General features: G+C 52.4%; 9 protein-coding genes across 9 annotated transcripts; 5 read left to right on the forward strand and 4 right to left on the reverse strand.

Moving 5' to 3' along the window:
- Window positions 1–266: 266 nt before the first annotated feature.
- Window positions 267–641, forward strand: PHYSODRAFT_285261 (hypothetical protein; the record flags this gene model as incomplete). Its single annotated transcript, XM_009523737.1, has 1 exon — window positions 267–641. One exon carries the CDS (start codon window positions 267–269, stop codon window positions 639–641), a length of 375 nt encoding a protein of 124 aa, XP_009522032.1.
- Window positions 642–1,426: 785 nt separating this feature from the next.
- On the reverse strand, window positions 1,427–1,905 carry PHYSODRAFT_327600 (hypothetical protein; the record flags this gene model as incomplete). The annotated part of the gene is made up of 2 exons (XM_009523738.1): window positions 1,427–1,471; window positions 1,561–1,905. 2 exons carry the CDS (start codon window positions 1,903–1,905, stop codon window positions 1,427–1,429), a joined length of 390 nt encoding a protein of 129 aa, XP_009522033.1.
- An 8,429-nt stretch (window positions 1,906–10,334) lies between these two features.
- Window positions 10,335–11,310, reverse strand: PHYSODRAFT_354190 (hypothetical protein). Its single transcript, XM_009523739.1, has 2 exons — window positions 10,955–11,310; window positions 10,335–10,642 (listed from the first exon to the last, which is right to left on the reverse strand). Exon 1 carries the CDS (start codon window positions 11,232–11,234, stop codon window positions 10,980–10,982), a length of 255 nt encoding a protein of 84 aa, XP_009522034.1. The 5' UTR covers window positions 11,235–11,310; the 3' UTR covers window positions 10,335–10,642; window positions 10,955–10,979.
- Window positions 11,311–11,460: 150 nt separating this feature from the next.
- Window positions 11,461–11,827, reverse strand: PHYSODRAFT_297923 (hypothetical protein; the record flags this gene model as incomplete). Its single annotated transcript, XM_009523740.1, has 2 exons — window positions 11,461–11,762; window positions 11,803–11,827. 2 exons carry the CDS (start codon window positions 11,825–11,827, stop codon window positions 11,461–11,463), a joined length of 327 nt encoding a protein of 108 aa, XP_009522035.1.
- Window positions 11,828–12,339: 512 nt separating this feature from the next.
- On the reverse strand, window positions 12,340–12,933 carry PHYSODRAFT_285264 (hypothetical protein; the record flags this gene model as incomplete). The annotated part of the gene is made up of 1 exon (XM_009523741.1): window positions 12,340–12,933. One exon carries the CDS (start codon window positions 12,931–12,933, stop codon window positions 12,340–12,342), a length of 594 nt encoding a protein of 197 aa, XP_009522036.1.
- Window positions 12,934–18,693: 5,760 nt separating this feature from the next.
- On the forward strand, window positions 18,694–19,191 carry PHYSODRAFT_488106 (hypothetical protein; the record flags this gene model as incomplete). The annotated part of the gene is made up of 1 exon (XM_009523742.1): window positions 18,694–19,191. The coding sequence occupies one exon, from the start codon at window positions 18,694–18,696 to the stop codon at window positions 19,189–19,191; it is 498 nt and encodes a 165-aa protein (XP_009522037.1).
- Window positions 19,192–19,557: 366 nt separating this feature from the next.
- Window positions 19,558–19,770, forward strand: PHYSODRAFT_382448 (hypothetical protein; the record flags this gene model as incomplete). Its single annotated transcript, XM_009523743.1, has 1 exon — window positions 19,558–19,770. A coding segment is annotated over one exon (213 nt), but the record flags the coding sequence as incomplete, so codon positions are not given.
- A 478-nt stretch (window positions 19,771–20,248) lies between these two features.
- Window positions 20,249–20,642, forward strand: PHYSODRAFT_496088 (hypothetical protein; the record flags this gene model as incomplete). Its single annotated transcript, XM_009523744.1, has 2 exons — window positions 20,249–20,371; window positions 20,436–20,642. The coding sequence occupies 2 exons, from the start codon at window positions 20,249–20,251 to the stop codon at window positions 20,640–20,642; spliced, it is 330 nt and encodes a 109-aa protein (XP_009522039.1).
- A 500-nt stretch (window positions 20,643–21,142) lies between these two features.
- Window positions 21,143–21,679, forward strand: PHYSODRAFT_259785 (hypothetical protein; the record flags this gene model as incomplete). Its single annotated transcript, XM_009523745.1, has 1 exon — window positions 21,143–21,679. The coding sequence occupies one exon, from the start codon at window positions 21,143–21,145 to the stop codon at window positions 21,677–21,679; it is 537 nt and encodes a 178-aa protein (XP_009522040.1).
- Window positions 21,680–24,025: the final 2,346 nt, after the last annotated feature.

A 24,025-nucleotide genomic window follows, 5' to 3' on the forward strand; every position in this document is an offset into this window, starting at 1 on the left:
CTCCATTATTACAGCTCGAGCGTCGACTTACCTTGTCTATTATCCTAACAATGTGCCTTGACTTCCGTAATGGTGTGAGCTTACTTAGACCAAGTATTTGGTTTATTGTTGACGGGGCGGGTGGGCCGCAGTTGGCGAGCTGAGCCTCCTCGGTTCTTCCGGATGTAATGCAAGCTTACACGTTCTAGCACAATCAGCAATCTTGCCGGTCTCAGTACTCACATGTCAATCTGCCCCCATAGTTACCGACGCCAACAGCTTGTATCATGGGCTTTTTCTTCTTTCAGCGTGTGCCAGTCGCCACTTTCCTTGCGAGCTGTGATGCTACCTCGACTGCCGAACACACTACGATGTCAAATCCGGCGAATCGGACACACAACACCCACCAACGACACCTGAGAAGCTATAGCATGAACGTTATGGAGATCGAGGACGACAAGCGAATCCAGACCAAACTCAATAAGGTTGACCTCGAGAAGATCGCTCAAGGTTTCCGAGCTCAAGGAGTGCAAGGTGAATCCCCGACAATCAACGTCGACGCGATTTTGCGGGCAGCACCCGCCAGAGATCAAGAGCTCCATCAAATCGCCGCGTACTTTGCGAGTCGCAACGGGATGCTCGGTAACTGGCTTCCCAAATGAGCACGCTCGACAGTCTGCGCGGTGCGAGTGTGCCCCAATTGAAAACAGTGTTCACACAGTGGAAGGCGCAAGGAGTGACCTTGGAAAATCTCACGCGACTGCTGAATGCCAAACCGGCCGTTTAGAAAAAGTATCGTGTTGGGTCGACGTTGTACCGAGGGTTCCTACAGATGAGTAAAAGAAGCACATAGCTCAGTTCTGCTCAAATTTAGTGATGCGATAGAAGCTAACAACTTAGTTTACCACACACTAACTGTTACTATTTCTTTCTATGCTTTCTAAACCAATTACGAAGTTAAAATTACTCTAGCAGTAATAACTCCAGCTGTAATTCACGATACAAGTTCCACACAGTCGAATTTGTCCTAAATTTAAGGATAATACACACAGCATTCTTTTAGATAGCCCCGAAATTTAACCGCGTTGTATAGCTGCGCGAGACCGATATATCGTCCAAACGCGCTCAGGATTAAACTTTTCCCGAAAATTTGGTCAAAATTGGCACTATCTAGCCGGTAATGTGAACAATCGTGCAACCATTGAACCCAGACTTACCGACTGGCAAACTACGTGTAGTTAGGTGAGCTGATAGCTTCGAAACAAGATAGCAGACCATACCATGAGCTGCTGTTTTCATTGGCGTAAACTACCACGCTAATGAAGCTGTAATGATCTGCACGTGCAAGAGCAGAACACAACCACATCATCAGTTGAGTCCGCACACAGAGAGCCCAAGTCGTCGTCTGCATACTCACCGGTTGCACAAGCTCCTGCTCCGGCACGCCTCAGCCAACCACTTCATGTTTAGGACCGAGCGCCATGAGGGCGCCCTCGCGTAGATGGATAGCAGCAAAGAGACAAAGACATCAATTCAGTTTCCATTTTACTCGCAACACAACAGGCACAACCAGAACCTTACACTTCGTAGCACTTGAGCCTCCAGCGCGCGCTTCCGTCCAGTTCCAGTTCCAGTCTCCGTTCGAGTTCCAGTTCCAGATCCAGTCCAGTCCTGCCACGCGTCGCTAGTGCGCACGCCGTGCAGCCTAGTCCATCCCGCATTGCCGTTGCGCACGCCGTCTTCCTCGCCTACGTTCTTCGGTGCGCCGCACCTGTACCTCTCGCCGTTCAGCTTCTCCGGGTGCGCCGCGTGCGTTGCCTCGTCCGTAGCTTCGTTCCGCTCGTCGGCGACGGGACCTCCATTTTCGCCGGGCTCGCTCCTTTTCCTTCTGGGGGAGGAGTGGCGATGCGCATTGTCACACGTCATTTCGTGTCGACATCTCATTGGTGCATTTAGCCCAATCACTCCCGCGTGTCCATACGCGGCACCCACCTCGACCTTCCGCTTGTCGCCTCGGCTGTCACTTGCCAACAGTGCGCAGCCGAGTGTAACATCCGCGTCGGAGGCCGTTACGAGTCTAGTAGTTGGAGTCTTTGTGCTCCGAGGCGGGCTCGAGCTAGCGCCGGACGGAATTGCACCAGTTGCTTCCTTCGGAACGCTGGAGCAAGTGGTTGGTACCTGTCGGAAACAGAGCTCCAGGACGAGCTTCTGTGACTTCGTTGGGGCTTACAGACATTGTCGGAAGCAGCGCTCCTAGGAGTGCCTGCGACTTCAAACCTTGATTGATTTGGCTGAGGAGCTTGCGCGCCCCAGCCATCTATTGACGACGTGTCTAGCGTAGGCGCAAACATGGATGAAGCAGCGATGCAGCACGCGGACAGCGTGCAGCAGATGTTCGCCTCGCTCGCGGCGATTATGCGCGAGCAGCAGCAGTTCATGGCACAGACAGCCGAGCTGCAGCGCCAGATGGTGGCGACACTGCAACAGCAACAGCAGCAGCAATCCACCTCGCAGCAGCAGCAACCGTCGGTGGTCGACTCTTCGTCGCCAGACACGCGCGAGTACCGGGCCGAGGGCATCACCATGCCGAAGTTCTCCGGCACTAAGGACGACGACGTCGCGGACTACCTCTTCAGCGTCAAGCTCTACTTTGAGTCGAAGAACATCAAGTACGGCGCCGACTCGCCGCAGCAGCGCCCCTTGTCGCTCTTGGTGGCAAACTTGAAGGGACCAGCAGCGGCTTGGTACCGCGAGTACGTCTCCTACGACGGGAACTTCCTGCACTCGGTCACACAGTTCGAGGAGCTGCTGGCCAGCGCGTTCACGACACCCGATCGGCAAGAGCACCTGCGTGACCAGCTCCTACGCCTGCGCCAGAACAACTTCACCTGTCTTAAAGATTACGTGTCGGCCTTCCGGCACACCATCTGCAAGGTAGAGGAGATGGGCGACATCGACAAGGTCATGCATTTCCAGAAGGGGTTGGTCGTAGAGATCAAACAAGAGGTGAAGCTGCGCCAGTTCAGGAACACGACAGACGCAATTTTGTTTGCACTGATGTACGACCGCACGCACGCTGTAGAATCGCGTCGAACCAACGTGAACCGCGGAGGCCAAGGTCCACAAAGCCTTCAGCAGTCGTCACATCACGTCGAGGAGCCGACCCCCATGGAGATCGGGAGTTCGCGCTTCGTCTCTCGCGAAGAGTGTCTGCGAAGTAATCTTTACTTTTACTGCAAGGAGCCCGGACACCGCCTGGCTACGTGTCCTAAGCGGCCAGCGCGTAACAACCCCCGAGGCTCATCTCGTCCTCCACAAGGGCGCGGTTCTTTCCGCGCACACCAGGGCTCGTTTCGCCGCATTGTTGAAGACGACGACGCATCCGACGACGATGACGACGCCTACGCAGACAACCGCGACGACCACGTTGAGGTCATCGACAGTATGCAGCTGAACATGGTGTCTCTCGACGCGAAGTTGTCGCCCAATCATGAACTGTTGAGGTTCGAGGGAGCGATGAGCGGCCAGGCAGTGCGAGTCTTGATCGACAGTGGTGCAGAGCGCAACATTGTGCGTCCGGGCCTCGCGCAGCACTACGTTGAGGCCACCAAGGTCACGACCGAGCGCTTTGATGGCACGACAACCCCGGCGCGTACCGCACAGCAATGTTTGGAGACTGTCTGCTTTAATGCAGAGTCTTCAACGATGTTTCTCTCATTGAATGGGAGGTATCTCCAAACCAAGACGTGATTCTCGGTCACCCGTGGTTAGTGCAGTTCAACCCGATCACCAATTGGCAAACCGGAGTGATGCGCTTCCCCAACCAGCGTGTAGTCATGACTTCGGTTTCGTGAACAGCAGTCTTGAGGTGGCGGGACCGACGGTGGCTTCAGTGGAAGTGAAACCGGAATTTCTTCAGCACCCGCTTCCCCCGAACCTGCGGCAGCAGCTCGATGACCATGTGCAGGCAGGCTAGTTCAGTATGCCGTTGGGACCAAGCTCACTAGCAGCGCTGGGACGCCAGACCTTACCACGCATCTTTGACGACGGTGACGATAGTACAGGCGCGTCGCCGCTGTGTGTTCTCGCGGCTGCGGAGTTGGAGAAGAAGGTGAAGGCTGACGAGTACGTCGAACTGTGGTGAAGACGTCGCCCAAGGTGAAGTCCGTGCCATTGCAGCTTCAAGCGGTTCTTGAAGAGTTCGCAGATGTCTTTCCAGCAGAGCTGCCACCTGGATTACCACCAAGCCGCTCCATCGAGCACGAAGTGGTCTTGAAACCAGGGGCGACGCCAAGCAACCAAGCCCACTTCCGCCTCTCGAAGGTTGAGCAGGAAGTATTGGACATCTTTGTGGCAGAGCTGCTGAAGAAGAACTGGGTCGAAGTGTCGGACTCTCCCTGGGTATCGAACATCTTCGGCGTGCCGAAAAAGGATCCCGCGACGGACAAGTTCCCATGCCGCTTGGAGTGGTTGCACTCGAACAACCCGCTCATGCCGATTCGATGGGTCATCGACTATCGCTTAGTGAATGCCGCCTCGGATGTGGCTAAGATCCCGCTACCGCACATCGAACAACTCTTCGATCGCATGGTGGGCGCAGTTGTCTTCTCTATTCTCGACCTCGCGAGTGGATACCACCAAATGCGCATGTCTCCGACGTCAAAACAGTACACGTCATTCAGGACGAACCATGAGATATATCATTGGAACGTGGCGCCCATGGGTCTGGCCGGCATGCCAGGCACGTGGACACACCTGATGCGCAAGCTGCTGAGTCATCTACTGTTCGCGGTCGTTTATCTTGACGACACCTGCATCTTCTCGCGATCGATGGCTGACCACGTTGAGCACTTACGACAAGTCTGCGAAGTCCTGCGCGCTAACAAGCTTTACGCCCGTCCTGACAAGTGCGACTTCGGACAAGCCTCGGTGGACTTCCTTGGCCACACCATCTCTGCTGATGGGTTGCACGTGGGCGCTCGCAAGACTCGAGCCATCGCAGAGTGGACCGAGCCATGCAACATCAAGGACCTCCAACGCATCTTGGGCCTCGCCGGGTACTATCGTCGCTTCATCCACCAGTTTCCGACGTTGGTACTGCCCCTAAGCTCTCTGGTCAAGAAGGATGTCGTTTCGGTATAGAACGAACACCAGCGCCAAGCTTTCAATGCGATTAAGCTCGCGCTCCAGCACGCTCCGGTGCTTCGTCTGCTGGACTTTAAAAAACACTCATCATGACAACGGATGCCAGCCATGCGTGCATTGGTGGAGTGCTCTCTCAGATGCATGATGGCAACGATCTACCCGTGGCTTTCTTCAGCAAGAAGCTGGGACCTCACGAGCTGAACTGGCCTGTTCACGAGAAGGAGCTCTTTGCGATCAAGCAGGCGCTTACACGTTGGCGTCATTACCTCCATGGAGTCTCGTTTGAAGTGTACACGGACAATTCGGCGTGCAAGTGGTTTTTGCAGCATCCACGCCTGCCGGGTCGCCTGGCCCGCTGGCTCGACTTCTTTGCGTCCTTCCAGTTCACTCTGCATCATCGTCCAGGAGCTTTGAATGTCGTTGCGGACGCGTTGTCGCACCCCCCTGATGCTTCATCGAGTCCGGGGGAGGGTCAGGAGGATTGTGAGTTCAAGCCCGAGCCGGTTGTAGTGTGTACGGCGTGTTTGACGTCTACCACATGCACGAACATCGAGACGTGGTCTCACGACGTACCATGGCTACGGCGAAGCTCCAAAGCATACCGTCCCGGGATCAAGCTGTGATGCTGGCCGTCAAACCGCAAGCCACAAAGGCACTCGGAGTTGGGACAGCACAGTGGCGCATGAGGTTGAACGCAGCGTCAATGGAGGACAGCACGGTGATCAGCTCACTTCAGCTGGATAACCAAACGAAGCCGGCGTTTCAGAAGGCATACGGCAGAGATCCAGTCTTCAAGCCACTGTGGAAGTCCAGACGCTCGTCGGAAGAGTACGAAGTCATTCGCTGGTTGATCTATTTGAAGAGCAACGACAGCCTACGCCGCCTCTGTGTGCCAAACAACCGGAAACTTCGGCTCGATGGCATTAACAACGCGCATGATGCGGCGATCATGGCGCACCCAGGCATCCGTCGCACTCAGCTTGCTGCGGCACAGTGGTACTTCTGGCCAAGCATGGATCTGGACATCAAAGTCTACGTTCAGAGTTGTGAGTCATGCATGAGGTACAAGTCAAGCACCGGACGAAGAGCAGGAAAGCTTCAGTCGATCCCGTTGCCCGCTGCGTGTTGGGATGTTGTCTCGCCTGACTTCATCACGCATTTGCCTGTGTCCGATGGCTTTGATGCGATCATGGTCGTGGTGGACAAGTTGTCAAAGCGTCCAGTCTACATCCCGACGCACACCACGACGACTGCGGAAGACATTGCCAAGCTGTTCTTCAATAACGTCATCAGGTACTATGGTATCCCATCGACCATCATCTCCGACCGGGACCCGAAGTTCACGTCGAAGTTCTGGAAAGCACTGGTACAGCTGATGAAGATCAAGACAGCGATGACGACTGCCCACCCAGCGCAGATCGATGGCCAAACTGAGCGTCAGAATCGGACTCTCGAGGACTCATTGCGATGCTCTGTTTCGTACCATGGCAACGACTGGAATGAGCACCTGCCCATGATTGAGTATGCGCACGCAACACTGGTGTCCAGCTCGTCGAAGCTGTCGCCCTTCTTCGTCGACACCGGTCGTCACCCTAAGAACCGATTGGGTAGTGTGGAGAGCGATCAGCCGGTGGCGAGGTCTCGTGTGGAGTACGCGTCTCGATTTGTTCAGCATCGTCAAGAGGTGATCGAACGTGCTCGGAAGAATCTGTTGGATGCGCAAGAGGCTCAAAAGAAGTTCTACGACCGGCGTCGTGCAGCAAACCCATTCAAGGTCGGTCATCTAGCCTTGCTGTCGACGCAGGACCTGAACATCTCGCACGCCACCGCGGAAACGACGCTCCGCTCACAGAAGTTCATCCCGCGCTTCATCGGCCCGTACACCATCCTGGAACTTCACGGCAACGTCGGGCTGCTGGATCTACAGGCCAACTTGAAGCACATCAGCCCACGCTTCAACATCGACAAGCTCAAGGTATACAACAGCAACCCTGATCGCTTCGTCGGCCGTGTGATCCCGAAGTCGACTCCCGTGATTTTCGACGACGATGGCGAGCCACTACACGTTGTCAAAGCTCTGATCAAGAAGCGCATCTTCAACCGCCAACCTGAGTACTTGGTCAAGTGGCACGGGCTTCCTCACCATGAGAACACGTGGGAACGCGAGCGCGACATCAAACACGTCAGCCACTGGCAAGCGCTGCTAAAAGATCTTCGCCAACGCAATCGAGTGGCACGGGCCTAGTGGAATTCTCTTCAACAAAGTTTTCACGGTACGGACCCTTACATAGAGGGTCTACGGTACTACCTACTTCAGCTTCGGCGACTTCAACGTTCAAGGTGCCGGGACTCGCTCAAGTCGGGGGGGGGGGGGGGGTGTAATGATCTGCACGTGCAAGAGCAGAACACAACCACATCATCAGTTGAGTCCGCACTCAGAGAGCCCAAGTCGTCGTCTGCATACTTACCGGTTGCGCAAGCACCTGCTCCGGCACGCCTCAGCCAACCACTTCATGTTTAGGACCGAGCGCCATGAGGGCGCCCTCGGGTAGATGGATAGCAGCAAAGAGACAAAGACATCAATTCAGTTTCCATTTTACTCGCAACACAACAAGCACAACCAGAACATTACAGAAGCGGTACATTTTGATGTTCTTCCTAATCATCCCGAACACTTAGAATCGACGTTCTATTTTCACGTTCTACCGTACTTCACAACATAAATGCTTAAGAAAAATACTGCAGTTTGAAGCAGGAAGTATTTCAGGCAAAAGAGCTCGATTAATTCGCACCATTTGTAGGCAAACTAGAGTCCGAGCAGATTACTTAAATCCGGCATAGCGCCGGGTTAAGGTTTTTGAAGGTGCCGAATGTTAATGTTACAGTGCTCGTTGGATGGCCACTAAGTTGAAGTGCTAAACCTTCATTTTTATATGCGGTACCTCTACAACTTTATGTGCGTCCTATGCCGAAAAGGCACAAAACGGGTGTCTCGCTCCAGTTTAGAACTTACCGCCGCGGCAAGAAGCAGTAGCCCTGGAAGCTCGCATATGTAAGATGAAGTAAGGCGAAGTCAGTTCTTACCGGTACTTGTAATTGGTTCAAGTGACGTCTCTAACCGGTTCAACTCACGTTTGCTTACGCACTTTGCTTGTCAGTGTAAGCCGCTGCTGAACTTCATACCCCGCAGCTACTCCATCCATAAGCCACCCGTGATGGCGCCCACAGTACCACCACACTGTGCGCTTCGGTCATGCACGCTGCGTCGCCTGGAAGCCATCCGAGGTTGTCGAGCTCATCCGGTGGTCAATCAAATGTGCTGAGCGATTACGGCGAGGTCACAAGACAGCACGTGCGGCAACGAACACGACGAAGTGCAACTTGTCTACTTGCATTACAATCGGAGAATTCTTCTAGTGTTGCGACGGGATGGCTGCCGAGGTTATGTCTAAGAACGAGGTCCATCGCGTTCAAGGACGAGCTGTCAGCATCGGCCCCAAAAGGTGGCGAGTTTAGCAGAGATAAGTTTTAAATGTCTACGTCAACTTCACACTGCTGCCTATTATGCGTCGAGTTAAAGCTTCATAGAGAAAACCTTCGTTAGATAGCACTGTCGATAGAGTGGGGTTTTAAGGTAAGTGACAATCATTTATCTTAATGCAAAACAAAGCAAGCGAAAAGACACTGTGGTGAAGTTATCTGCCACGCACCAGGAGGCTAAAACACCACGGGAGTTCATCTTTAATCTAGCAAAATATGAACAGCTAATGCGTGGTCAAACAGCGATGTTTTCGTGTTCGTTGGCGTAAGTGGTCTTGTGGATGCACGTTATTCAAGCTAACAACTTCCTGCATGAACACGAATATCTCAACACCTTGCATCTAATGTATCTGTCTTCGTCTTCGGAACTGACCAGGGCATATGGGTAAGATACGCACGAATCTTCCCGAGGATCTGCATCGACTTGTGGAGGTGTTTAGAGTCCTGGATGTGTCCTGGTCACGTCTTGAAAGTGTCCATAATTTCAATCCTGGGTCGCAACACCAGCCTTGCTTCTTTTTCGTTGTCCTATTCTCCTACATGTAAGGTGCTAACCCGCATGTCTGTCGTGTGAGCCACCATAAAACCCAGCTTAAACATATTTACTGTGCCACTGGCGTGGGGAGTTCCCACTGGGGACCAGTCAGAATTGCTAAGCTTTTAAAACCTACGCGGAAAGCCTTTATGTATTCGTCCCGGAGGACGAGGAGAGGTTCCAAATGAATGGCATCAACAGGGTCGCTCGACGGACCCATGTTGAGACTCCAACCATTAACGTCAACGCGCGTATACGGACGTACACCAGAGAGCACGACCTCCAACGAATCACAGCGTTTTTTTAGACACACAACGGAGCCCTCGGCGGGTGGCTTTAAAGGAGCGTCCTCAATGGCCTGCGCGGTTCGGATTTGGGCCACAAAAGACAAGTATTCGCGCAATGGCAGTCGCAGGGCAAAACCGCGGAGAATGTCAAGGAATTGCTCAGTGCAAACGCCTTTGTTAAGAAGAAGTACGGGTTTCTGTCAGAGATGCACGCAGGCTTCCTCAGACTGAGTTAGGTGCGTTACCGTAGATTCATTCCAAAAAACAATTCTTCTCGGCGAATTATTGTTCTTGAAAAAAAAAGGCTGGGTTTGACAGGAAAAGGTGCACAAACTCCTTGTCGCCTCAGATAACACCAAAAAATAAAATAAAACAACACAAAGATGCACAGTCCTCGTCTCGCAGACAAGAAATGTGAATACTGCCAAATCGAATAATCCTACTCGCTTTGCCGACTGCCGGCGTGAAAGTGGAAATTGAGTTGAGCAAGACAGTCATGGGAAGTGCTTATGTGGCCCTATACACTGGAACGGTCTTACTCTTGAGGAGACGAGGGTGTGAGCCGTGATGAACGACCGCGATAACGGGGAAAGTGTCGTTTCGTGCGAAGCACGGACTGCGACGCTTGATCGGCGCATCTTAGACTGTTGTTGCTTATGCTGTGTAGCACGCACGACTTTGACGACGGTGCATCTGAATCAGATGGACGGAGCGCCTCCCGCAGCCGGAGAACTACTTCTCGCTTCGAACGTACTATCTGGACGACTCCATCACACGACGCAACGCTTGTACCCGTCAGGTTGTGCTCTTCCGAGCTGGACTCGACACCCGCGCCTACCGGTTGGAGGCTGTCAAGTATTCGAGGTGGACCAGAACTTCGCGCTCTTTGACACAAAGTGGCGGCGCTGGAAGAAATGGACGCCTCGCTGATACCTGAGCGCCACGAGATGGTCGTGGCTGATGTGAATGACTTCAACTGGGAGGAGAAGCTGCTGTCTGCGGGGTTCGACCCCAGCGCTCCGACGTTCTGGGCTCTGGAAGGACTGACGATGTACTTGGAGCGCGGCAGCAACATCGCACTGCTGAAAACTATCGACATCTTGTCAGCTCCTGGTAGCGAGATCTGGGGGGACGTCGGCGGTCGTGCGCCAGAGGAAGGCGCGGTCGCAGCTTTCAAGCAGGCGGACGAACTCAGTCAAGCGGAACTAGGCACGCACCTGTTCAGGCTCGGCGAAGATGACGCGATGCACGGCGTCTTCAGCGAACTCCCCTGGACATTGACACTTCAGGCGGATTTGGTGGCACCTGGAACGCATTTTGGGCGTGAACGGGAACCCATTCTATCAGCAAGCGAAAAGCGGCCGGTGCCGTTCTCCTTTGTCCATGGAGTGAAGCAAGTGGCGTGATACATGTAGCCATGAAGATGATGTAGTTACCAGAACGATCAGCATTTTTGTAATACTGGGACTTGTGCAGTTGATCAGATCATCTGATCAACTGCACAAATCCTCTGGCGCACGACCGCCGACGTCCCCCCAGATCTCGCTACCAGGAGCTGACAAGATGTCGATAGTTTTCAGCAGTGCGATGTTGCTGCCGCGCTCCAAGTACATCGTCAGTCCTTCCAGAGCCCAGAACGTCGGAGCGCTGGGGTCGAACCCCGCAGACAGCAGCTTCTCCTCCCAGTTGAAGTCATTCACATCAGCCACGACCATCTCGTGGCGCTCAGGTATCAGCGAGGCGTCCATTTCTTCCAGCGCCGCCACTTTGTGTCAAAGAGCGCGAAGTTCTGGTCCACCTCGAATACTTGACAGTCGTGCAGCGCCTCCAACCGGTAGGCGCGGGTGTCGAGTCCAGCTCGGAAGAGCACAACCTGACGGGTACAAGCGTTGCGTCGTGTGATGGAGTCGTCCAGATAGTACGTTCGAAGCGAGAAGTAGTTCTCCGGCTGCGGGAGGCTCTCCGTCCATTTCTTCATCCGAGGGCGAGCTGCGGGGCGATCTGACGAGTGAGTGGCTCTGCAAACGGATCTGTGACAATGTGGTCGTCACGGGCGTGCTCGATAGTACTCCCGCGAAGCTCATGAACTGCACGAAGTCCTCCGAGTGCATCTTGTCGCCCGCGGATCGCCAGCGATTTGTAGATTGAAGCCGCGCTTGTAAAATCCGACGAGGCTTTCGTGGCGTTGAGAGGGGGCGGAGCGGGATCTTGCGTTGCGCGTCGGTGCCCACCACTGTCCGGCCACACTTGGGGGTACGTGTCGAGGGAATCGGGGACTGTTGTACGTGTAGCGTGCTACAGGTACTAGCCTAGTACTGTACTGTTGGGCTGATGAAGCCATAGTGTTCCTATTATTAGCAACGTATATTTATCACAAATCTATCCGTATACTTTAACCAAGATAATGACTAGCCGAAGTCACTTTAGCTGGATTTCTGTCGGCTTATGCCGTGATAAGATCTACCTTAGTAGAATAGAAAGTCGGCATACAGAGCTCAGCCGTTTACATTGCAGCGGAAGTTGCACTAGCTTGTCAAAGTGATGCGTGGTGTTTATTTTTGGGATGCATGAGAAGTAGAGACAATGTGTATCATCAAAGTAGAGCGATTCTCATACCTGCTAAGGTATTAAACGACTAAAGGTCCTGGATGGTTCTACACAAACACCAAATGCTGAATTCACCAATGGAAACGAAAATTATACCCAACATCGGCCAACTTTGGCCAGATAGGATCTTTTGCGTATTGGTCGTTTTCAAAACTCAAATATGGTCAATATGGGAAAATGACCAAATACCCATGTTTGGGGAAGCATGTAAATTTAATTACCACGTTGGTTTTTGCTTTGGAAGAATTACATCCTAGGCCGATGCTCCAGGAAATGTTTGAAATGCGTGACCACAACTGTGTACTGCTTCATAACGGATTCGTCAGCTTTCAGCAAGTCGGTGAGATCTTTCAAGCTTTTCCCATTCTCGATCCATTCTGTGAACACTCTCTTCTTGTGAGCCATTGTTGAACCGGCCAGGCTGTCGAGCGTATGCTTATGAAGCCAGCCGCCGAGGACGCCCCCACGACTTGTAAAGTAGTCGGCGACACGTCGAACCTCTTGATCACGAGTGAGCGCATTCCGCAAGACCGCGTCGACATTCAACGTGTTGCGCAAGCGCTCGGCTTGAGCTCGCAATTGGTTTGCTTGCACACGCACAGTAAACTCCTTGATCTCGGACGCCTTGATTGGAATCTTGAACCGCGCTTCTTCGCCATCGACCCCGCTCTCCAAATCGTTCATGCTGTAGCTCTTTAAGTGCCTTCGGCGTGTGCTGTGCACCTCCTTCACGGCGTTGGTTGTCGAGCTTGACACTGTAGCGTAGCGAGCAGCCAAGGCAGCATCTTGGGTCGCAAGGAAAGTGGCAGTTGCCACAAGCAGCACGTAGCTCAAGCGCATGGCACCAGTCGGTTGGGGCCCAAAAGCTTCGCTGGGGGGACTCTTCTTGGTACTGTAGCAAACTGAGAAGTGAGTTCACTCCACATATTTTTCCCATCCCCACGTTCGGTCCAGCTGGTTATACTATACAGCCGGCTCCTACAGTAGCCGGCTTACACCCGGGCCACGCAAATGACCCGGTATATCAAAAGTCCTATAAAGAAGCATAGTTAGTAAGGTGGTCTACTGATGTCATATGTTGCCAATCCCGATGCGGGCCAGCGCCAAATGTTACAGTCAGTACATGCCATGTACATACATGTATACCACTCCGTTTCAAAATGAAAGCACGATCGGCGTCAAAATGCGCCCTCCAAATCAATTTTCAACGTTTTCGCGTAAACATTGCACCACTTGAACTGCTAAATTCTCCTCTTTTAATTGGCGTGCTAGTTTACTTGAACCGTTTAGAATTGACCTTTGTACACTTGAATATCGTATGGCTAGTAGGCTTTTCTCTTCGGAAATGCACAAGAAAGTACGTGATTTGAAGATGTCAGTAATCCCTCCCATACTCAAACCAAGTCTTTTTTCGTGCTATCGTCCTGAAACAACCTTCACGGTGAATCATGCATTCTTTTTGAAACGGAGTAGTAATACACTCAACGAATGGTGGTACTGTGTACCATGGATATACGGTTAATGGAGGCTTTGCTGTTCACGATCCTTATTACGGGTTCCGTACATGTATCAAGACATAAGCTTATCGCACATATTTGTATGTACTGTGATACGTCTACTATCCGGGTAAGCTCCAAGTCGATTCGCTGCCCAGCCATCCCAACGCCGCAATGTCCAGCACCGAAGTCCGCGGGACCTCAGTCGTAAATATGTACGAGCTAAAAACTGCCTGATACAAGACTGGAGTAGAAGAAAGTAACAATTTGGCAACAGCGTCGGGCCATGCTAATCTCAACTCGAATCATCCGGTTCCGTATGCAAGCTGCTCCTTCAAGGAGCCTCCTTGCATTGCAAGGAGCAGCTTTCGGGCTGGGCATGCGACGTGTAACCAACGTGGCTGGTTAGAGCACCGACGGAGAATCCAGGGCCTAAGGCCCTGGTTTCTCCGTCGGTGTCTGGGGAGAGTCATTAAAGCAACATTGAAAATCAGCCTCAATGTGTGGGATCAATAACATTGATGGGGTCCAATGTTGCGTGATCGCTAACATTGACGCAATGTAAATTTTCCAGACGTGAAATTTCACACACGGCAATTATGCATAAGAGGTTGGATGTGCTGGGGATCATGGATGGTGGTGTACTGGGCCAATGCATGGCTGCTGACAGGCTCTCCCAAGTCGATATATATGTATACAGGCGTCCCCGGCCTATTCGCCACAGTGGTAAGTATGATGTTTGCGATCCAACACGATTCACGCGGTCTGAACATTGATGAGTGTGTACTCACTTACTACAAGTTTAGCTCACGAATAGAGTGGAGGTATCCCGCAACGTGGCACTTGTCGCAGTAGGTCTCGCTGTACACTAATCCAAATCAATATGTTTGCAGAAGTTGCGCGCAAATCTTGACAACTGTTTGTACTTCCTGTGCGAGGTATATTAAAATATAGAGCCGGGACTATCCCGGGGACGCCTCTATATGAGGAAGTGGATTTATCCATAATTCTACCAGGCCGTGCATCTTTTTTCACACATAAATTATTGCAAAGCACAATAATACTAATCGTTTATTATTTACCAAACCTGCTTTCAAACACTTGCGGACGCTCCAGTACACTATGAGAGCGTCATGGCTTCGCTGAAGGCGTATCAATTTGCGCCATAATCGACCAAGCTTAGCTGAAGATGACCAACATGACTTGTCTAGGTGCAGGCTACATTTTTTTACATGTCAATTTGCTCAATACCCAATCTCTCTTAGCCGAAGATGCCCAACCTCGTGTCTGTCGCCAAACCGATCAGCTCAACTCGACAGTGACACGAGCATCGTTCGTTTGAATAAGACTTTTTTCCCTCCGTTGAAGCACACACTTCCAAGGAACTGGCCCATTAGCGTATATCTCATTCCGCAATTTATCCCCCAAGCCCTCAAGTTAAAAGTTTGTTTGATTGTTTTGTTTTTGAATTGAGGATCATTTTTGTCACTTAGCTAACATCCTCAAGTTAAATGGTCAAGATCAGCTCACCATGCGTCTCTCCTTCGTTACACTACTGCAGCTCTCTCGTCTGGTCGTTAGCACACAACATAGTACGAAAATGATCACAGTATACCTTACCTGCAAAATGAATGAAGTTGCTCTCTCGTTGCTGGCCTCATCAGACCAGGCAACCTCAATTATAAAGAAGAGCGGGGCTTGCTGGTTACCAGCCTCACAAAGGTTTGGCTGAAACATCATTTCCGTATCGATACACTTCGATGTGCGCAACTATTTGTTCAACTACGCATTCTCGGGCAGATGCTGCGGCTGTGAAGCAGGCGCAGTAGATGCCCACGTTAGATTCAACTATATAATAAAGAGTTGGGCTGGTAGTGCCTTTTTAAAGGATTAAAAACAATACAACTTTGGGATTGACTCAATTACTAATCGTTATCATCGACCATGAAACTATCCGTCGACCTGTGTACCCTCCCGGAGCAACGCTTCGGGTTGCCTATTCCCTGCGGTCACACTGTCGATCTTGTAGCTATATTTGTATTACTTCTCAGCTAAAACCCCTGTTGTCCTCATACCGCTAATGAAGAAGCGTACAGAGTGATGCACTGGCGTGTCCATGAATATAAACAGACACCCCGTGAAAAAGGATTAGGTCCATATATACATGGATGTATTTATATGAAGCTCCAACAAGGTTCTTTTTTTTGTCACCTCTTCTGTAAATATTTTTTTCGCATTATTTTGGGCAGATACTATGGCTGCAAAGCAGCCGCGGGAGATGCCACGAGCCTCCCATGGGAAATGATAAACAGCCTCCTATAAAACTAAAAACACAACGACAACAACAGATTTGGTCAAAACCCTCCCGTCGCAGCCTTTCCATGTTAGTTCAGGGGCCGTGGAGCAGTACTCCGGCAGTTGTTGTAGCTCGCGTGCAAGCTGAAGACAGACAGATGGGTAGGTACGTAGGATGGTTGCTAGATTTTGTGGTAGAAAGCGAAATGGCACAATAGCTGAAGTCCTGTTCAACGATTGGTGCGGTCCTACGAGTAGACAAACGTGAGTGACTCGGGCGACCATGCAGAAAGACAAATATCGGCGCGGCTTCAGTTTACGGGCCTCAGTTTTCTTGCCTCAGTTACCGAGGTCCGAATTAACCTGATTTGGGCACTGCTAACTCAGTAAAAATTATTGTTCTCCCACGCATTTTGCCTATCTCAGCTCTAAATCGACCGGTATTAGGAGATTTGCGCTCTATTTACCCCAACTCACGATTTGTTTATGTCAAGTCACTCCTTATTAGACCGAGCATGGAGACGACACTATCGCTCTCATATTAACCAGCTGGGGTATTTAGCTGGCCTCGTTCATGTGTATAGCTCGTTAAAGGTGTTGATTGGTCGCTTAGGTCGATATATGAATCGACCAGAAAGCCCACTTTTCCGTAGGCGACTGATTCGATTCAACAGGTCTCCTTCCGATTGGTCGAAACCGGTAGCCAATCACGAGCGAGGCGTCGTCGCCCCGCGGCCGAACGCCAATAAACCCCGCACAAAGCACTCCGGGGCCGAGAAAAACCTCTGGGAACCGCGCTGCCGTGACTGTGAAGGGCGTCGCCAATCACATCCGGGCGCACTTCAACTTGCCCTTGTCCATGAGCTCGACGCCGCCCACGCTGGGCAGCATGCTGCCACTGGGGCCGCCGGACGCGCCCGCCGCGCCGCCCGCCGCCGCGCCCGCGGCCAAGAAGAAGAAGCCCGGGCGCACGCCGAGCCTCATCTGGCAGCTGCTGACCGACGAGCCCGACCCGCAGCGGCGCAACGCGTCGTCCTGCAAGCACTGCAAGCAGCAAGTGCTGTACTACAAGAAGTCGGAGCAGGCCATCCGCCACCTCAAGAAGTGCCCGCAGTTCCAGGAGATGCAGCACCAGTACGCCTTCGTGCACCAGTTCTCGGACGTGCTGCCGCTCTACAACCAGAAGATCAACGCCAAGGGCCCCGCCAAGAAGCGCGCCAAGACGGACCAGGCGCAGGCGCAGGCCCAAGCCCAAGCTCAAGCTCAACGCGCGCAAGTACAAGCCCAGGCTCAGGCCCAATCACAGGCACAACAGGCTCAAGCTCAAGCTCAAGCTCAAGCTCAAGCCCAGGCTCAGGCCGAGGCCCAGCTGCAGGTTCAGGCGCTGCAAATGCAGCAGCTCCAGGCGCAGCAGGCCAACGGCGCGCTGGCGTCGGTGATGACTAGCAGCGCGCTCGACCAGGCCGCTGTCCATCACGCGCAGGTCATGAACCAGATGGCCATGCAGCAGACCATGCCCGAGAGCTTGATGGACGGCACGGCCATGACCATGCTGAAGGACGACGGCAAGGATAAACTCGGTGCAGGCGCGAAGGAGAAGAAGAAGAACGGGATGCTGTCCAAGACGCAGACCGAGCGGTTTGAAGAGGCCATCGCCATGCACGCGTACGTGACTGGCATGGCGTTCGACGCCGTGGAGGAGTCGCATTTGGGCAGGGCGATCGCCATCTTGAAGCCGAACGCCAAGCTCCCGGACAAGAAGACACTGGAGACGGATCTGCTGGCGCGCTGCTTTGACAAGATGCACAAGCAGGTGTGGGGCGGTCTCACGACAGGTCCTGGACGCGTGTGTCTGAAGCGCGACGCCTGGTCGAACCTGAACCTGTACGGCACGAGCAACCCGGAGGAGCTGTACGTGACGTACATTGCGGTGAACAACGAGAAGCGATTTTTCCTGGAGTCGGAGAAAGCGCCTGGCGATGAATCGCAGTACAACTCCATCATGATCGCACAAGACATTAAACGCATGATGCAGCCGATGGTCAACAACGTAAGCGGCGTGGTGACTGGCAGCACAGAGTATCACTCGCGCGCGTGGGATATGCTCAAGGCAGAATACCCGACCAAGTTCTTCTATGGCTGCATCTGCCACGCTCTGCACTTGGCCATCATGGACATCTTTGGCCCCGAGAAGTCGGTGGAGAATGACCCAAGGCGAATGACGCCGCAGGTTCCGATGGATTTCCCGTTCCAGGACCTCGTGGAGCTCACAAACAACTGCAACGAGCTCCTAGCGTTCTTCAGCAGCTACCAGTATACGCAGAAGTTCAAGATGTTCGACGCTCAGCTGCTCCACACGATGAAGGGGTTTGCCAACGCTACATCCACCATGTCGTGGGGCACACTGGCCGCTCGTTTCCGTGTATTAATTCAGTCGGAAGATGTGCTGCAGTCAATTGTGAGTGACCCGGAATTCATGGGGCCAAACTCTCCCGAGCACCAGCGCGCAACGCGACAGAGTATCAAGGAGTTCGTGCTTAACCTGAACTGGAAGTTGACGTTGGAGAAGGCGATCACCATCTTGACCCCAATCGAGCTCATCCTGTACAAATTCCAGGACGACCGGGCCCCGATTTCTGAAGTTTACTTCGAGTCCAAGCATCTGCTCACAGATTTTGATGCAGTATTCGGGCTTACGACAGTTGAACTCGAGTACATCAAGAAGGTGGTGACAGAGCGGTGGCAGTACGTACTCAGTGAGGCACACGGATTGGCATTCTTGCTGGACCCGCGATACATCGGCAAATCCATGACGCGGGACTATCGTGAGCAGATTGAGGAGCTGATTTTCAATTTCCCAGAAACGGACCAGGATGTGGGGGTCAGCGAGGACCGCAAGCGAGCCATGACAGCGGAATACATGGACTACGTTATCTATGCGAAGAACCAGCGCAACAACCGGACGTACAAGTGGGAAATGCTGGAGAAGGGCAACCGGTCACCGCTGCAGTTCTGGCAGCTGGATGCGGACGATTGGCCGCACCTCAAGTCGCTGGCTCTCACTCTCTTTTCCTTAGCCCCGAGCAGTATCGCGTCCGAGAAAGCGCTGTGCAAGACCACACTGACCCAGTCCAGCCGGCGGAACAAGCTATGCTTTGAAGATATGCGGCGACTGGCGTTCATTTGTATCAACGACTCGCAGTTCTCGGGCAATCGCGCGAGTGGTGAAGTGCAGAACAACACTGTGCCAGATTTTACTGTGGGGGACCCCATATACCCGGACGGAATGATGATGTGGATGATCTGAGCCGAGCTCGACAGCATGTACTACTGTAGTTCTCCGAACTTTATAAAAATTGTTTTGCTTTAAACAAAGACGCAGGATACTGATGAAGACCTGAATCAGCAATGGCTCGTCGAAAGCTTCAACGGGGAGCAACTGGAGCAGCATGTTTCGACACAATGCCGAAAGCACTTGCGCGTGGAAATTTAATTTGAAGTTATAACTTATTTTATGGTAAGCTGATAGTCAACATTTGTCAGCAAGTGACCAACAGTAAGAGCATAGTCGAAGATTGTCAGAAAATGGTGAGTACCAAAAACTGCACGAGCGAAACTCAGGAGAGCTTCGACTTGAGCAAGCTGCTGCTGCAATTCACCATCGACACGATCGGGCTTTGGTCACAAGCTGGAGACTTTGACCTCGGATGGGGTGCATCCGTTCGAGGCCGCGTTCGATGACGCAAACCGCATTTCAAGTCAGCGGAATACTGTGCCCCCTTGTGTCTGGAAGCTCCAGCGCTGTCTAAACGTCGGGAGTGAGCGGCGGCTTCGCGAGGCGATCGACGAGATGAATGGCTTGCTATTGGTACTCATCTCGAGTGCGTATGGAGCAGGCCACGAATCACAGCCACGGAAGTGCGCGATATTTCTCTGGCTGGCCTTGAGGTAGGACGAAACACGACTGCAGACGCGATGATGTGGTTCTTCCACGCGTTGAGTCAAAATCCTCAGGTGCAGAAGAAGCTTCACGCTGAAATCCTGGCCAAGCTGCCCAAGCTTGGTGAGTCAGAGAGCTACATTCCCTCGCACGAGGACATTCAGAAGATGCCGTACCTCGAAGCGACTATTCTTGAGCTCCTCCGTCTACATCCAGCCGTCCCAGGTATCCCCTATCACTGCAGTCGAGACAGTCTTCGCAGATAACACGTTTATCCCTGCCAGCACGGACATCATCCTGTCTCTCTACAGTGCAGGGAGGCTTACGAGCGTCTGGGCGATTGTCGGCCGCTTCAGACTGATCGAGGAGCCCCTTCTGTAAAACACTTTGCAGCCGCCGAACGTCCTCCCGAACAATCCGCGTCATGTACTCGCGCAGCGCTCGCGGGGTGAACAAACTGGCCAGGATCTTGCGATGGAACCGCCAGCGCTCGCCATGGATGATCAAAATGTCTTCGCTCAGGAAATCGTCGAAGATCTCTCGCAATGTCGCCCTTGCTGAAGTTGCTGCTCTGCGTCTTGACGACCTCTTCAAAGTGCTCGGGCCTCGAGAGGAACAGCGTGTCGTTCTTGCCCGGCAGCCGAAGCGCGAACGGTTTGCCATCGCGCTGCAGACTGTGCTCAGCCACCCACTCGTGGTGTCGATCGACGTTTCGCGCTAACTCGACGGTGTTCCCGAGCAGCGGAATCCATGACGGCAAGTACGGCACTCGACCGGCCTTACTCGACTCGCTCTTGGAGCTCCACGTACATGTGTAGCTAACAACGCCGGCCACCGCCAACCCGCACGCGAGCAACCCCAACGCAACGGTGCTTCCGCCGGACAGTTGAAGCGGGGACAACATAAGATATCAGCCGACCGAAACGCACTCCTCTCAGTGCCTCCTAGGCGGCGAATTGGAGTATGGAGGCACCGATCTAGTGGCGGGGGCTGCTCTTCCCGCGGCATGCTGGCCCGATCACCGGGCTCGGTTCCGCGGAATCGAGGGCGGTCCACTACGGACCACTCTCAAGTGGACTTGAGGTGCGACTAGCATTACCACTGTAGCCATCTCTGCCCAATCCGTCATGACGGAATGCTCACCCTGTGGAGGAGGCGCGGGAAGGGAAGAGATGGTGCGATCTCGGATATGATATCTGTAAGGTTACAGTACCTATCGACACCTGGTGGCTCCACGGCATGCATGCACCGCTGGCCACCGACTCGGCTCGGTCTCAGTTCGCAACTTGCCTTCAAGGAGACAGCCCAACCAGTCAACATGCTGACGCTTTCGTCGAGGTCGTCGGAGATCACTGCCCGCTACCAGTGCGACGGCAAGGAGGTGCCCAAGGTCTTGTGGCGGGTACGGTACACTGGTCAGTCGCTCAAGGCGCGGGCCAAGCCCTCGTTCAAGAGCAAGCAGCAGTTCAAGCGGGCGGTGGAGTTGCACCTGAACTGGTCCAACCGCATCCCGACGCCCTTCATCTCGTTGTTCGGCACGCAGGAGCACGCGGTCAAGTGGGCGCGACGCCACTTCGAGCTCGGGTACGACGACGTGTTCCTGCTCAAGGTCGACGCAGCCAAGGTGGGCCCCGTGTTCCAAGTCCGGTACTTGGTGCAGGACAGCGACATCCACACGCTGCTGCCCGAGAGCATGTACAACGACGAGTTCCTGGTGCTGCGCAAGATCAGCAGGCGGAGTATCATCCGAGAGACCTACTTGGCCTGCAGTGATGAGAGCTCCAGTGAGAGTAGCAGTGCGGGTCGGAGCAGTGAAGAGTCAAACGATGAGGACGGCGATGTCTTTGCTGGCTAGGCGTGGTGCTGGAGCGGTTAGTAAGTACCTATTTGACGTGAGTTTAAGTTTTAAAGTTAATCATACAACGTGGTATCGTCGCAGTTTTCGTTCAGATACAAACGCTTAGCCGTCGAGCCGCTCATTTCGAGCTTATGTTGCCATTGCCCAACTCGTGTCGCCTTCAGTGGATATATCCGTGATAGTTTATACGAATCGACAGTGGCGAAGACTCCAGCGGTGAATGGACTTGTGGACCTCGCGGCACCGACCTCGAAAGCAATTGATAGCAACCGTTGGCAGCAACGGATAGAGCTACGAGTATCGATGTCAGTGACTGCGGCATGCTGGCAGCGACTCGATCTCTGTGTAAGATGTTGGGGCCGCCTGAAGCGCTCGTAGGCATCCAGGTGCGCTCAGCCGTGACGCACAAGCTCTCGAAGGAAGGGAGAAACATTCTGAAAACACTCGAAGGCACTCAAAAGCCCGCTCTCGACTCAAGCAAAAGTTGGGAACTGCATTACCACAGTCCGGTATACTGAGAAGTAGTGGAGAACTTTTGAAGGATTTGGAACGGAAAATCTAAACATTCTGGATAAAATCCAGATAGATTACGGATAGATTACCCGGCAGATGTTCCAATACTCAAGTCCAGTGGAACAACCGACGGGTCGCGTTGATCCACTGGAACTTATTTTTGGATCAACCGGATTTCATACGTTTTTTTGTCAATTCGTGTTCCAAAACGTCGACTTCGTCCAGCTTCTAAAGTTCTCTAGTGGCCGATGTTGGAAGAGAAGTAATCAAGTCGTTGCAGTGGCTCAACGTCAAGAGATTGCGTCCGACAGAAGCATATCCATGGCCGAGCACTGCACCTTTGAAGAAATGGGCGCCCAGGCTTTCCGCACACGAAACTTCGTGATCGTCAGCGAAGCTCTCAAGGAGCTGTTCACGGCCAAGTGCCTCATCTTGACTGATTACCTCGAGGCTGTGTCCATGCTACTTTGTTTCTTGTGATGGCTCACCTTCCCGTCGAAACATTGTTTGTTGTTGTTTTTGGATCAAATGTAAGCCGCCAGCCGCGCATCTCCATCTAGTGTCTGGGAGAGGAGAAGCCATCTTGATGTGTCAAGCTTGATCGCGAGAGTAGATAACCCAACAGCCACCTCGCCTAATTTCATCGGACTGCAGGTGCCCTGAATACCAGTGGTCAGTCGATTAAATTTTCTCCCAAATCAACAAAAGTGCGGCGCTTGACGCTCAGAACTGGTTTGCGGGCTTTGGCCCGCGGTGTTCGCAGTTCGGTCTTTTTTTTTTACTGTATTCCAAAACCTGCACCGTAGAAAAACTTTATTTACTACTGGTAGTACTATGTAGTAGCGCAACGCTTGCCGTAGAAGAGCGCTGCATGAAGAAGTTCTTGAATTTTAGCACATGCTCTTATTTTTGTACTGTGAAGTATTGTGAATTCTGGCCAATATTGCCGATTCGGGTCGGTTTACCATATGGGTTGAAATCGCTGAATACAAATTTCAAGTCTTTTGGAATCGACCGAGACGGCCTGAGCGACTTCTTATTTCGTACTTTATTGCGTACATAGTAAACTCAAGTCAAATCAAAATCTCGGGCGGTTTGCTGGCGATTTGGCTCGGTCGATTCAATCAATCGACTTCGGAAAGTTCGACTAGAACGCGCAATATCATGCCTCCATTTGCTGGGTCGCTTACGCTGCTCGATCTACCGTGGTGGATCTGTACATGAACTCACACTACTGCTACATGTATTCATGCTGCATACTGCACAGCTTCAAGCTGCCAGACTGAACTTCGGTTCATGCTGAATGTATAATGTGTTTTTTTTCTGGAGTTATATGTCCAGTTATGACGCCTGCAACTTGATTTTGTAGAATTGCTACACTGACTTCCATGTCGTTTAGCTCTCCTCACTACGAAGTTGACTCGCAACAAACACTATGCGCCCACTACCATTAATCAATAGCGATAATTTTGTTTTAGTCAACGACGGTTTATTGTTGCTGCTGCTGACATGTACATATAGATATTGTATCTTAGAAATGACAGCCACATGTCTAAACTAACTTAGCCGATACGACGGCGACTCGGCTCGCTTGCTGCCCCGATACGGTCGATTCATCACAGATTACATGTATGACTGATCACCCCTCTTTATTATCGCTGCTGCCTGGTTAGCTTATCGCCAAAAACTTGCTCTGAGCTCTAATGAATCGTTTGCGCTGCTATGCTGTAGTATAACTGCTGTACAACTGTCATTGCTGTTGTTTCAAATGGCTCTTTAACCGATAATGCAACATAAAAACTTATGCTGCATTATCTCAAACATCCGCAG

Source organism: Phytophthora sojae, assembly GCF_000149755.1.
Source record: "Phytophthora sojae unplaced genomic scaffold PHYSOscaffold_3, whole genome shotgun sequence".
In the NCBI taxonomy this organism is placed as follows: Eukaryota; Oomycota; class Peronosporomycetes; order Peronosporales; family Peronosporaceae; genus Phytophthora; species Phytophthora sojae.

Bases quoted from the DNA above. Each gene is read 5' to 3' on its own strand.
- PHYSODRAFT_354190 (XM_009523739.1), bottom strand. From the start codon at position 11,234: ATGGACGCCTCGCTGATACCTGAGCGCCACGAGATGGTCGTGGCTGAT.